The 15,070-nt window shown below is 35.5% G+C and overlaps 1 protein-coding gene across 15 annotated transcripts in view; it reads right to left on the reverse strand.

Annotated features, from left to right (window-relative positions):
• Positions 1 to 15,070, reverse strand: part of LOC138318562 (muscle-specific protein 300 kDa-like) — a 197,561-nt gene that overhangs the window by 132,793 nt on the left and 49,698 nt on the right. For all 15 annotated transcript variants that reach the window (XM_069261040.1, XM_069261038.1, XM_069261045.1 and 12 more), the window contains 17 exons: positions 14,914 to 15,004; positions 13,212 to 13,738; positions 12,647 to 12,970; positions 12,226 to 12,375; positions 11,620 to 11,922; positions 11,101 to 11,262; positions 10,471 to 10,691; positions 10,170 to 10,278; positions 9,689 to 10,009; positions 6,179 to 6,355; positions 4,099 to 4,239; positions 3,586 to 3,906; positions 2,885 to 3,211; positions 2,267 to 2,578; positions 1,782 to 2,102; positions 802 to 1,443; positions 189 to 509 (listed from right to left, as the gene is read on the reverse strand). In XM_069261040.1, coding sequence (XP_069117141.1) covers positions 189 to 509; positions 802 to 1,443; positions 1,782 to 2,102; positions 2,267 to 2,578; positions 2,885 to 3,211; positions 3,586 to 3,906; positions 4,099 to 4,239; positions 6,179 to 6,355; positions 9,689 to 10,009; positions 10,170 to 10,278; positions 10,471 to 10,691; positions 11,101 to 11,262; positions 11,620 to 11,922; positions 12,226 to 12,375; positions 12,647 to 12,970; positions 13,212 to 13,738; positions 14,914 to 15,004 — 4,770 coding nt within the window. The remainder of the gene's footprint in view (positions 1 to 188; positions 510 to 801; positions 1,444 to 1,781; positions 2,103 to 2,266; positions 2,579 to 2,884; positions 3,212 to 3,585; positions 3,907 to 4,098; positions 4,240 to 6,178; positions 6,356 to 9,688; positions 10,010 to 10,169; positions 10,279 to 10,470; positions 10,692 to 11,100; positions 11,263 to 11,619; positions 11,923 to 12,225; positions 12,376 to 12,646; positions 12,971 to 13,211; positions 13,739 to 14,913; positions 15,005 to 15,070) is intronic.

The following is a 15,070-nucleotide window of genomic DNA, read 5'->3' on the forward strand; positions in this document are numbered from 1 at the left end:
AATTATCATACATCTAGTAGTGTCTATAAAGACTCCTATATATAACTGAGTTCAACTTGCATCATTTTCATTCACACATATATGGCAAATGCATTGGACATCTACTGAGCCAATATATTTTACACTTCATATAATAATCATTTTTCGATTCTTTACAAATACTTGGGAACAATAACTTCTTTTCTTACCTTGTGTTGATCCAGAGACTTTTTAACCTCTGCCTGGGTGGCAAACATGATGTCCTGGGACGTGACTGGCTCCACATCCTCCATTACACGGGCCACACCCTGTTTGGCGTCGTTGTACTGCTGCCACAGGTTGGCTGCTCCAGAGAAAGCTTGATGTTTTTGGCCGAGTAATGCCTGAATCTGGTCCCATGCCATGTTCACCTCGGATAGGTTTGCCTGTACAGGGGCACCCTTACTGATGTCCGCCTGCATGATCTGTCGCCCCAGTTCACGGAGCTGTTCATACTCAGGGTTGTAAGTGAACAAGTCGTCCCTTGCATCCTGTGTAAACAAATGTTTGAAAATTAAAACCAGGATGGCACGGTTCCCATAAGTTCTCCTTATTTGAATAATAACTTATCAATTGTGAGAGAAGGTATTCTGTATGAGGAATATCAATATTATATTACTGTATATTCTTTCCTCTAATAAAATAAATTTTGACAAAAGATTACATCTAAAAAAGGAATTAATGCTTTTGACCATGCAACTAACTTTATCTTACAGTGACTAAAACTTTCTTTCAAATAATAATCACAATAAAATTCCTTTAATCCCACCATGTTGTACATACCTCGATTTCCCTCACAAGATCCTTGATGCCCTGGAGACTAGAGTTCTCCACAGTGGCTCCCTCTATCTTCTGTGCAAGGGCGTGTAGTTTGTCGACAAGTCCTTCCTTTTTGTCCGTGAAGTCCTCCCACAGCTGAGTCAGTTCACCTAGGTGATCCTCCTTTTGTTTGGCATTTGTCGACACATTTCCACACATGCTCTCAATCGCCTGTACCTCTGTGCCGAAGTGCAGCGTCCTCTGTGTGGCCCGGTCTTTGATAGTCATCTGAGATGCGGCCATGAGATCATCAAGCTTCTCTGCCTTCTGTGCCCAGGGGCCCATACTACGTCTGAGTCCTTCAACCTCTTTGTTAATCTTTGTCACTTCCTCCTCTGTGATATCAGGGGAAGCTAACTTGGCCTGAAGGACTTTTAGGCGATTCTGTGTGTCCTTGTGGTCAGTGGCGTAACTTGCCCAGTTGTCACAGAGTTCCTCTCGGTTCTTAATCAGGTCCTCCACTTTGGTATATCCTGCTATCAGGTGGTCAAATCGGTCACTCAGGATGGCCGCCTCATCCTCGTTACAGCCTTTCATAAGGTCCTTGAACTCCTGAGAAAGGGCTGTAAAGGTCGCTTCCTGGCCGTCAGACTCGCCCTTCAAAGCCTGTACGTAGTAAAAACAGGCATTATAAGTACCATGAATGTGTTTAATATTGTCACCTTCATTTCATAAAACAGGACCTCTCAGTAATCATTTGTTAATCATAACAGATAGAGATAATGGTAGGTGTTGTAGACACATTCAAATATTACTTATAAAATTTCAGCCATTTTTACTTAAAGATAAAACATGTACAAAGCATGGTGCACATCATAGTAAATCTTAATCATTTCTGTAGTCAACTTTATAGCTTTTCCTTTGTTCTGTATAATATGCTAATATGACAGCAGAATGTTGTCCCTGCAGAAAATGTTAACTCTTAAAAGTGCTGAAAAACAAACCTTAAGTTTAGACTGCATCTCGGCAACCTCATCTGAGTAAATTTCATTTCCAGTGTCCAGTTTTCTCTGTGTCCTCTTCAGCCATTTTTCAAAGTCTCCTAGCTGACTGTAGAAGTCTTGTCTGTGACGTAGGGCAGCATTCAACATGGCCTGTCTCTCACTGGCATCTTCAGAGATCTTGTCATACGCAGACTTCACAGCATCGTGTTTTGATTTCAGAGATTTGACACCGTCGGGTGTGGCATGCTGTTTTACCTGCTCAAACTGTCGCTGTAGCGCAGTCAGATGTGGCTGCTGGCCTCGAATCTCTTCCTGTAGAGTCTGTTAAAATTTCAACGAAAATAAATTCATTTTTCAAGCAATTTAAAACTTACTTCATCCAAATATATTTTAGATTCTTTATCTGCAAGTAATTTTTATTGCTATTACATTATTTTCTTTTTTTTTATACTTATACTTAAATGTTCTTGTTCAAATTCTCATACCTTACAAATGGCAAGTTCATGCTCTAGAACTTGAACATCTGTTGTAGAGACATTGGGTTCCTGTGCAAGGCGTGATTGTAATTTTTCAAGAGTTTCGTCGAAGTTGTTGAGTTCCTGGTCATATGCAGTCCATGCACCATGCATCTTGTCCACTTTATGGCTGCGTTGCTCGGAGTTGCTGATGATGTCGTTCCAGCGTTTCTGGAGTGCCTCCATGTCTTTGGCCATATTAGGTTGATCCATGAGATAACCAGCCTCAGTGTTCATCTTCTCAAACACTGGGAACTGCTCCTCACACTCCCGCAAAAACGACTGGACATAGGGAAAAATAAATATGCATATAAAAGACAAGAATCTACATGTCCCTTTCAGGAGATCGATGTTATAAAATCCTTTAATTTTAGAGCAGATTTAAAGAACAAATATACAGCTTTGAGGTAGGGCTGAGAAATGAAGCTAATTTGAATTTACAGAATTTCGTAACACTTACCCATAAATCATGAAACTTGAATGCCACAAGGCACCTCTTAGTAATGATAAACCTGTTCGTGATATATAATAACCAAATCTGCTTAAAGTTGATACATTTGCTAAATGTAGCTAATTGTAAATACTTACCTGATGAAGTTCATGCAGGTCACGAGCCTCATCCAGAGACGAACATTTAGGGAGTTCTGTGGCACAGTACTTTTCCGCCTTTACAATCCAGGGCATGAGGCGCTGAGATAGGTTCTGGTGTGTCTGCCAGTGGGCGACACTTCCGGTCAGGGCAGAGCTTCGGTCCTGGGCCCGGGAACACAGGCTCTCCCATTGACGTCTGATACTGGCCAATTTGGTCCTGAGGGCAGCAGTCTCCCGTGATCGGAAGTTCTGGGACATTCCTTTAGCATCCTTTTCCAGTGTTTCCAAGGTGATGTGATTCTCATATACTTCGGAAGCAATCGCCTGTAAGTGCAAATTCATTATTACATGTCAAATGATGTGCTTAGGTGATTGTGTACTTTCTTTACTCAAATATTTCTCTACTCTCTTTTTATATATACAGGCCTGTTACAAATATTTGTAAATTAATTAAACATTCCAAGAATGATTTGAATGGTCAAGTTGAATTTTTAGTCATAGAGCTGTTGGATAATAAATCAGCCAATAGATAGAAACATTAATATGGTATATCCAGAAATGCTAACAACAATGTTATAATGACAAGATTTTCAGAATTTAGGTAACTTATACATCCCTAAAGGAACTATTTATCTTTCTATCTAAAAAAACAAGGGAGCTAACTCTTACCTGATCTAAACACTAAAGGAGTTTCTTACCTTAGATTTACTAAGTTGTTCCTCTGGTGCATCAGATTTATTTTCATACACTTCATTGAGCTTAGCCTCCTTTTCATTCAGCCAATCACAGAAGTGGTTCAGACGTTTGTAGTATTCTGTCCATTTGGCAATCGTTGCTTCAAGGTCTGCAAGTTTGGCGTTTAGTCTTACAGAGACATTCTCTAGTCGTTTGTCAATATCAGTTAGCTCCCCTTTCAGTGGGCCTCGTCTCTCGCGACTGGCACTCTCACTCAGGGCAGCGTTTAGTTTCTGCATCTCCGAGATATTTCCTTTTAGTCTACTCAGGGCATTCTTAAGTTCCTACAAAAAAGTGTCAATCATATAAGCTCATCTTTCACTGAAACATCCGAGAAGACAAAGACATTCAAGAGCGGTCAAATATATTGATAAATTTTGACACATTATGAAGTTGAATAAACATAACACAACCATTTTAATCAAATTTGTAACAAGCTTAACTAGCTACTATTCACACAGTTGTAAGTTACACACCTTCTTTGAGTTGAGGTCCTTCTGAGCGAGTTCCTGTCCGGTGGTGGCGGGTGGTTTCTCCAGTTCAGCCTCGGCTTTCTTTAGATACTGGATCATCTGTCCCTTCTGGTTCTCATACTGCTCCCAGTCACGAACTTTCTCCTAAAGGACATAATTTATAGAATAATTAAGTCATTCAGGATGGTTAAAATAGGTCAAGGTCAAATTGAGGTTTTGATACCAGTCAAGGTAATCATATAGATCTACTGACCAAGGTTACAAAGGGATTTATAGAGGTCAAGGCCAAACCTAGGGTTTATTTTAGTGAAGTTAAACAAGAGATGTTTAAACAGGTCAAGGCCAGTTAGAGGGTCATAAGGTGAACAAGGTGTTAATAAAGGTCAAGGTTGATCCAGTAAGGGATTACTATGATGGAGCTGTCCTTCTTCACTTTACATCAATAGCATCAATATTAATGTCACAAAATGTCATTAGATAAGTATTTAGTTTTCATCAATTCTCTGTCAATTAAAAACAAAACAAGATAACTTAAAGCATAGTTTTGAGTAACTGTCCATAAATTTTCGTTCAATGACTTTTAAAATAAACCTTAATGTGATTTAATTTGCAGAACGTAAAGCACAAACTTCATTCAAATGAACATGCTGTTTATTTCCTTCAATTTTGACAGCAGAAAAAGCAACTTATAAACAACAAACCTACCTTCTGCTACAGATAATAGTTCCTCTATAACTGTAGAATCCATTCCATATGCCAGATAAGACAATACTAACATCTATATCTGTCAAGGTCATTCTTACTTTCCTTTTCCATACAAGCAACACTAAATGGCATCCATGTTAAATTTTTAAACCGGTTTTCATCTATATTCCTTCATAACTATGATATTCTGGGAATAATTTCTGTCCATTCTGATAAGTATTATAGTCAAAAGTTAAAACCTCCAGAATATATTGCTAAATGTAGAACCTTTAGACTCCCACAACCACCAGCTGATGTAAACAACATAAGCTACAATACACAAGTTGGGATATAAGACATTAGACTGCAGCCTCTGTATCCGAGGCCAGCAGTGGTCTGGTTCTATCTCAGCATCAATATACTGATTATCATACCTACACACATATAGCCATGTTTATCTTCTAGCCAGTTCACAAATCCCATTGATTCTATACCTCCAAGTCTTGTTCATGATAAGTGAATTCCATATGGATAAAAGTGTAAATGACTTGTTAGCTTTACAGAAACCTTACAATTATTTACTGTATAGTGCACTACACAATAATAATACACAGTGTAGTTCATATATACCCAAAAGCCTTGTTAGCATACAGATTTTTCCTCCTTTTATTATTTCAGCAATTTAATCATAAGATATTGATTGTTTTTTTTAATTAGGTTTAAAACAGACATATTTTTATGTTTATTTTTGAATTTTTTATTTATGTTACAGCTAATAAATTAACAAATATTTTATTCTTTGCATTTTTCATATTACTAATTTTCAACAATATTGTTCTTCAGATAAGCTTTATTTATCTTTGTTATTTGTTTATAAAAAAGAAGTAAGCTAGATGGGTCTATACATGAAATCAGCTGTTACACATGGACACAACAATCCCATTATCACCTTGGTGAGTACAGCTTCAGTAGTCAAACTTATCCGATTGTTCACTTTTCTGTAGACCTATCTTAACACTTATTAAAACAAACAAGGTTTGAGACTAGCCAACTGGGGGATAGTATACAAATAACTACACAGCAGTACCTGGAAAATTAAACATTCCACTGACAGGGATACAGAAATATACAGTAAAACCTGCCTTAGGGACCACCTATATACAATGACCACCTGCTTAATAGGACCACTCTCATGGGATGACAAATAGACAACATGACCTGTGTATAAAGACCATTTCCCTTTATTAACAAAACAGATTAAGCATTACAAATGCCTTCAGTTTGACTAATTAGTATGGAGCTTTGCTGGGTAAAAGTAATTCAGTTTTTCCTGTATCTAAGATTATTCAATTTATATGGTAACATACAAGTATTGAAGAGAGAGATAGAGAAATGTTACCTTTAGTTTAGTGTGTTTCGCTTTGGCAAGTTCGTTTGTATCTTTCCACTTCCTGTCCAGGTCGGTGACAGTCTTGTTTACAAAGCTGGGCGCGTTACGCTCTTTCTGTAGTCGTTTACCAGCCTCAATATCGGCCATGATGTTTGGTCGTTCCGACTCGAGTTTGGTCATAATATTCTGGTGAAATAGAAAACAAATGACATAAGAGTTTACACTGATCACTATTATATATGCAAATATATTGATTCTAGGTTTATCTACAGCATTTAATCAAGATGTTGTTATAATCTCAAAATTTGAGGGTTAGCATGATAAATAAGTGTTATAATTATTTTATAATAGATATGCGTTATGTCATATGATTTTGTTTTATCTTGTTAATGCATTATAAATAAACAGTTACTTGTTATTAATTAGTGAACTGATAATGTTGATATCAATGATATATAGAAAATCCTCAGATTTAATTAGAATGACATCTGATATACTATAACATATGGATTGTGATTATACCATCTGTTAGTAAATTTTAGAAGTTTTTTTTCTATACTGTGACTCACAGTATTGATTAAATATCAAAATAAAAGATCCTCTTTCTGTGTATATTAATGTTGTTATTCTCCAGATGATCAGGAAATAAATTCAGAACTATTGATCATTTAGGTATAGTACTAATATACCCACACTACCCCTCCACAAATTACTACTACATAGGGGGGAAAGGAAGGTTTCTTTTTATCTATAACATCCTAGTTTTAAAATATTAAAGGTGTTTTTTTTGTTTGTTAAAATTGTATGTAAAATCAGCTCATTTAAAGTGAACAGTCGGGCAAGGATGGCTAAAGTCGGTACAAATGGTGTGGATGTATCCAGTATAATTTCTCATGAAATGGAAAAATAAAATCTCTCGTCAAAATCTGTCTGCGTACGAAGAAATTAATTTAAAGTATGGAAATTCTAAAACGTCCTCCCGGCTCACTATGTCCGTGGTTACATTTCCACGCAGCCTCGCTTTCAATGCTTTCAACTTTTCTTTACTTTAATGGTCAGAACTGGGAAACTAAGCAGAACTTGACCGTCGTATTAATATGTGAGAACTTTTGGAAGGCCAATGAACGCATTTAGGCTGGTTTTCTTTGCCCGACTATTCACTTTAAGCTTTTCCAACTGAAAGGTCATACAACCATCTTTGATGTCATTACCATCAGTAGCAGAATTATAACTAATGAATGAAATAAAAGTCTAAAATTTCATATCAATCTCAAATTGATCTAAGATATCAAGTAATTTCAAATTATCAACCATATTTACATTAAAATTCACCAAACCCGAACATAGCACTGCTCCCCTACTTCTATCACTATAGCACCTCACTCCTCTTTACTTCTACCACACCCTAAAACCCATGACCTCCCCTACCAATAAGGATTCTCTTTCTTTCCCTCCCCCTACAAACGTCAGTCAGGTCATATTGGTTACAGAAACACCTCTGGTATAAAATTACAGGCAGATAACATACAGAACTTTCAATTTTTGTGCAAAAATCAATATCCTTTTATACAATACATTATCAATTCACAACAACATTTATACATTCATGCAAAAACAACATCAATAAAATTTGTTGCTGCTATTTTTGTTTATTTCATCATCTTTTTTGTTCTAGTTATTGATTGGATGTTTTAAAAAAAAAAAAATCTCTTTTTTTTCCATTGTTTTTGCTTTCCTTTCTTCATAATCTTGATATCTTTTCTAATTGATTTCTTTTCCCTTTTTTCATAAGTTTGATATCTTTTCTAATTGATTTCTTATTGAAGAATTGACTATAAAATATTTCCATACAAATAACACTATTCCTTTTATGATTAATAATGCTATGTTTATACAAACTTTTACTTTAAAATTCCAAGTATATTTGGAAGTATTTTTATTGTTTAAAAGATAATGTGCACAGTACCAGAAAATTATATATCAACAATATCATGATAGAAATTTTTGGAGAACTCTGTGCATTTTATTATACTTCTAATACAAAGCCAAGCACAATAGGCTACACAACATCTAGAAATTCCAAACTACATGTACACAGAAATCACCTTACTAGCAGGAGAGAAAAATAGGTCTCAGGAGGGGAAAAAAAGGTCACACAAAATCAAGGTCTGGTCCTCTGATTCTAACCCTATTGGTTATAAATTGTCATTGCTTTTGGTTTTAAAGAATAACATTCAGTTCCATTCCAAAGCCCTGCAGTAGAAGCTAAGGTTATCAAATAAAGCCTTGGAGCTAAGTTCTTAAACCAATTCCTGAATGCAGCTAAATAGCCATGGAATTAATATCATTTAATATCGGAAAAACTACATCAACCATATTTAGCTTGAAGACATTGGTTAGATAATTATTTTTTATTTTTCTGAAAAAAGGAAATATTACTGAAATGAAGAAAAACACCTGAGATAATTCTGAAAAATGGTGGAAAGATTTCATTTATAAAGCAACTTTGTTGAACCCAAACTAAAATTTCTACAGGAGGAACCAAACCATGTATTGTGATGAAATAATAATATGGTTAAGAGAAAAGTAAAAGTTGAACAGAAAGGCAGCGTTATAATACGATCACCACATTCGTGTATATTTACATTTCCCTGTTCAAATAAAATGTAGGAATATCGTTAAAAGTTTTCAATAAAAAAAAAAAAATTCAGAAAAAAACTTTTCATTCTAACATGAAAACTAGAACTGTGCACATTACCTAGTTTTAAGGAATGTGGAAAAAGAGAGACTCCCTATAAAGGTGGTGCGTAAAAGGTTGGCAGTTTCTCCAAAACCATTATGACTGGCTTATCTATTCCAATATTATTCTTTCAATCGTTTTCATTCATTTATGATCTGCCAACACCAATACAAACTAGCTGATAAGCCTTTCTAAAAAAAGTTTCCAATCAGTTGTGACTAAAAAGCAGGCAAACTTTATAATCAAAACTCTATATATGGACTAAAACCTACAAAAATTTACTATGAAAAAACCCATTTTGCTTTATTTTGTTCAAAATCAGCTTAAGGTAATCAAATAATACACGACTAAAACATCATGCAATCTCAGTGTAAACAAAAAGGTGTGTCTTACTTTACAGAAAGCTAATGTCTATTGAAAGTGTTCAATAATCAGTTCAATAATCATTCCTATAATAGATTAACATGTAAAGTATGTGTCGTTCCGTCTTTATGCAATACAGAGTTATCCCTCTCGTTTCCAAATAGTAATATGTGAATAATTCTTTTTTAATTTTTTCTATGAGGTTAGGATATTATCTAGAGCAGCTAACTCTGTTTTCAGATATGACAGAACACCACAGATTTATCCAAAATTCAGGCAAGTGACTAAAAAAATCAAATCATTTCTTTTTAAAAACTCTACATTACTAATTACTGATATTTTTATATCACAACTCTATGCCAGAAAAGCTTGTTAAAGCTACTACAGAAGAAGGGTGGTGTTGCTAGTATTCCTACCTCGTGTTCATGTAGATAGGCTCTGGCGTCTTCCAGTCCATCGATAAACGGCTGATCCATCACCAGTTTCTGGGTCTCCTCTAGCCAGTTAGCTCGCTTGTCGATTCCGTCACGGAAATCATAGGCCTTTGAGAAGATGGCTGATTTGTCTCCCATGGGCTGAAGCTTGGGCTGTAGCCCCTGGAAACGAGCCAGAAGTTCCCGGAGACGCCTCTGTTCGGCACTATTATCAGCATCAGGTGAATCCTTCAGTAACTCCTCAAGGTTTTCTTGTAACCAGGAAGCATCATCTTCAAATTTACGCATGTTTCGTAACGCTTTCTGTAACAAATATAATGGTATATTATGCTTACAATGATATAGCCGGTATGTTGGACTAAAGAAATACTTTACGTTTCAATCTTTACATCTCTTTTAGTAGTTATTTCGTTCACTTATGTGTTGATGATAATAGTTTTCCAGTACAATATATGGATCATACCTGGAATTTATTTTGTAAGTCTTTGTATTCTTCACTTGTCAGGTTTTCATTCTGGAGTTGTTCCATCAAATCTTCGACCACTGCTACAGATGTATGAAAGTCCTCAAGTCTAAAAGGAAAACAAGCCATGAGAAACAGAATCTTAAATACTCGTTTGTTTAAAGAAAAATAAGAGAATTTTTAAATGCTCAAAAAGTAAACTAAAAATAATGCTGTTTCCAAACAATTGACTGTCAAAAAATAAATTTGTACCAAGTTTAAATTTGTTGGAAGATAAAGGAGAATTCTATATTAGACCTACTTTTGATTGTAGTCTTTCCATCTTTCTGGAAGCTGTTTCAGATCAAGGTGAGTCGATTCCAGGGCCTGATTGAGCCGAGCCCAGCGAGCAGCATGGTCATCATATCGGTCCTGTAGGGACGTTTCACGGCGGTCAAGCTTGACCACATCCGTCGCTAACTTCTGCATCTTCTCTAGACATTGTGTACAGGTCTGTGTAAACTCTCCCTCAACAAACAGTTGCTGGAATTATAGACATAGTCATACAGGTCGAGGGTACACAAAATGTCTATTTTCAACTTTTCAACAGACTCTTCAACAACATTACTTAACTTAACTTTATTTAACTGTACAGGGATATGCTAATGGATATCTTACAAGATTATGTTCTGAAGACAGAGAATTTCAGGCCAAGTGTATAATACCCGATAAAACTGTTACTAAAATACTATTTTGTTAAGCATTTTAACAGGTTTTCCTTTGAGTTGCTTCCCCTTCCCTTATCTTTTAATCTCCCTCTGTTGTATACTATTAATAATTTAAAAGTTCATATTTTTTATCTAGGAACGTTTTTGGTCATACAAACAGGCTTTCCCTTGAGTTACTAACCATCCCTATAACCTGTTTTTTCCTTCGAGTTATCTCCCCTTACCCTGTGTTTCCGTAGAACTTCCTTGACATTCTCGTTCTTCTGTAAAGATTTGCGTTCCTGTGTGAGCGTCTGCTCGGCGGAGTCCAGACACTGGACATAGATTTCCTCAGGAACCAAAAACTCCAGCATGGTCAGTCTGATGGGTGCCTGGCTCATAATTGCCTGAAAGATACAACATTCATATTGTATACTTAGGTAATGAAAGTTGTACATCAGACACATTGTATATCAATATTGAACGTACTTATATATAATAATACATGATTATTGTAATTGAATATAAACCTCTACCTCAGCTAAGAATTGAACCAGAGGCGATTTTCTTAGTTATCTGATTCTCAAATAATCAAGATAAAGAAAAGTTATTTTTCAATTTCATCAATTGTAGTAATTATTTATCAAGACAAATCCCAAGAACATTTCACAAATTACTTTGAGGGAATTTTTCATGTTGTTACACATCAAAAGATATGACAATAGAAAAGAAGTTATTGTAAATATTTTACGACCCTAACTCACCTTCCAACGTTCTTGTGTTGTTTCCATAGTGTGTTTGAGATCACTCTGCTCCCTGGAGTCTAGCTGAGTCAGAATATCATTACCGCTACCCATGTATTCGTCGAGTAGTCTGTTGTCGACACGGTTAAAGAATTTCTTGTGTTTCCTTATGAGACTATCTGGGTCGTCAGCACCATCATTAAGTACAGCTTCGGCCTGGGCGAGCCATGCATCCACCGCCTCTTGTTTCTGCTGTAGTACCCGCCATTGTCGGGACTGGTTCTCAAGTCTCTTCTCCCAATCTTTGGCAGCAGTGATACATGCCTATAACATCAAATGAAAGCATATATCTTTATTACCTTGTTAATTGTAGTTACAAATAAACAGGTAATAATTTTATACAACTATGATTAAGTAACATTTCAGAACAATAAAACATGTGACAATATTCTTAATTTCTCAAATAGTTTCAATGTTTTTGAAACCTTTTCTCACCCTGTAATTCTCCATAACATTCTCAATATCCTCATCAGTTCTCAAACTCAAAAGTTGCAATGTCACCAATGTCAATATTATAAACAATTTCCAGAAAGTTAATAGATTTTTTTGAAGTTGACTAAAACTGACCTGAAATCGTTGATTAGTTTCGTCCATGGGTTTGTCCACCGGGTTAAAGTTGACATTGTCTAGTTTTGGTTTCGTTGAGGTCACCTTTTGGTGTACTTTATTTTTACTTTCCATGATGGATTTCTGGTATGTCACTTCTGAGAAAAACGCCTACAACAAACACAAATACAAAATGAAAATTTTCTTTTATGAAGACAAATTTACACCGTAATTAAAGACAATTTCTTAACAAAACAAACTAATATTTCAGTTTCTCATCACAGTCTTCCTTTTTCACCAACTTAAAAATTTTATTTTTTTCAATAAACTGAAGAAAATTTTATTTTTTCAAAGAACTAAAGAAAATCTTATTTTTTCAGAATTTTTATGGAAAAAGATAGTATACGGTACTTATCAAAGAATATCTTTAGATGTTGCGTACCTTGTGTTTTTCCAGACGAGCCTCTGTAGCTTGAGGGCTACCCTCCATCTTGTGAGTAGCGAGAACTGCCTCCCCTTGGTCCAGCCAAGAATTTAAATCAGAAATTCCAGTCTCTAACGATTCTACATTTGGAAGCACGGCTTTGAGATATTTAAGTTTTTCTGGAATTTCTTTTCTCACTCTGACAATCACTTCCTTCTGAATGTTGAGCGTGTGTAACATTTCGTTGACAACATCCTGTGAGCTGTCCTTCACCAATGACTGAGCGGTCTTTGTGGTAATCTTGAAATCATTTTCCATATCTGCTATCTGACCATTCACAAGCTGTGGGGGAAAACAGAAATGATACTCTGATATATTTTAAAAGATTTTTTCTTTCCAAAAGGATGTGAATAGATAATTAAAAACTTTATTTCAATTTTGATTCTTTGAATACTACTATATTTAAGATTCATCATCAAGATTAAAGCTAAACATCCTATATTGATTTGATCATTACTCATTGTCAATATTCAATAAAATAGTTTACATAGAACACAGTTTTAATTAGATAAGGAATACTTACGTCAATGTCCTGTAGGTAATCTTTGAGTGCGGAATGTACACAAGGAACTTCAAGACCAAGAAGCTCCTCTGCGTTTCTGAGCCAGTCAGAAATCCTGTCGACACCTTCTGAGTATGATGAGCGGGCTTTCCCTATTACTTCTACATTTTGGAATGTTGTAAATCCATCAGATAAACCCACAAATTTTTGCGTTAGTTCGTCCATCGTTTGTTGTACCTCTGCGGCCACTGGTTCAGTACAATTCTCCTTTAAGTATTGTCCACACTCCATCAACACATTTTGTTTTTCTTCATACTGTGGAAGCTCGCTGAAAAACTGTTGTTTCTCATCCGTTGTACCTCGCGCCATTTTGTCTTCACCCTCGGCGACCCAGGGAGTTAAAATGTCTACACACACTGTAAATCGTTTCCACTGTTCTACAGTCTCCTCCAGAATGTTCTCCGATCTTTTGACTAGTGGTGCGTCCTCCTTCCAGGCTGCAGATTCATCCTCCATTATTTTAGTCACACGACTCTTTTCATCTGGTTCTTTAAAATTAAAACAGAATATTCTTTTATTATTTAACTCAACATGAATTGATTAATAAAATTTTGTCCAAATTATATGTGCAAAATATGCATGTAGATAGCAGAAAAATACAGTGAAAATAGGATAATATAATCTTGAAAGTTAATCATCGCTATTTTATAAATGTAAGCCCAAGCAAGAAAATGTCCTCAAAGTGAACAAGGACATAGTCATTCAGATCCCCCGCCAATGGAGAGCTAAATCAATTAATGCATTAATTTTATATGCTAGTAAGAGTATAGGGAAAGTATTTTAAAACCCAACTGCAATTGAAGAATATATACAAAACATATTTATTTAACCAACTTTGAAAACATTTGCTTCTTTGAAAAATACCAGAATTGATCTTAGCTTTAACTAAGTTCAGCAGCTAACAGTGCGATTTTTTATTTGTTTTAAACAGCGTCGAGTTACATAGGAATTAAGTGAATGTTCATAGTAATTGAGTTTGATATATCTGAGTTTTACTGCATGCATATTAAATAAAAAGTAAAGCATAATACAAAATTAGAAGTCCTACATAAAATGTGTCTATGAAGTTTCATGGAAATATCTCTGCTGGTTTTAGAGTTGTGCTCCGGAAACGATTCTTACACAAAAATCTGCCATTTTCAGCAATGTTTCCATGGTTACAGAAAAAAGTAAAAAAAGTGAAAACCTTAAAATAGCAAAAGGCACTACTAGACCATGAGACCAATGTGTCTATGAAGTTTCGTGGAAATATCTCTTCTGGTTTTAGAGTTATGCTCCGGAACGAACCTGGTACAAAAATATGATATTTTCAGCAATGTTTCCATGGTTACGGAAAAAATGCAAAAAATGAAAACCTAAAAATAGCAAAAGGCACTTCTAGATCATAAGACCAATGTGTGTATGACGTTTCGTGGAAATATCTCTACTGGTTTTAGAGTTATGCTCCGGAAACCATTCGTACGTACGGACGGACGGACGGACGGACCCATTTGTATATCCCCCGCCAACTTCGTTGGGCAGGGGATAATAACAGAGAAGTCAGACGATATATATTGGCATATACTTGAAAGTATGTTACTAGAAGACCTTATACTTGCTAGAAGACTTTGTAAGATGGCAACATAAAATTCTACTGAGAAAGTTCATTAAATACACAATGTACCTGCTACTTTCTTGTAGCCGTCTGCTCGTTTTTTCAGTTCCTCATAAGTTTGGTCATAATGACGTAATAGATGTCCAGCAACAACGAAATCCTACAAGATGAAAATAGATAATAACCACAAGCACAAAACTAGGGATAAATGTTTCACAAAAGAATG

This window comes from Argopecten irradians, chromosome 3 (assembly GCF_041381155.1).
Source record: "Argopecten irradians isolate NY chromosome 3, Ai_NY, whole genome shotgun sequence".
NCBI lineage: Eukaryota > Metazoa > Mollusca > Bivalvia > Pectinida > Pectinidae > Argopecten > Argopecten irradians.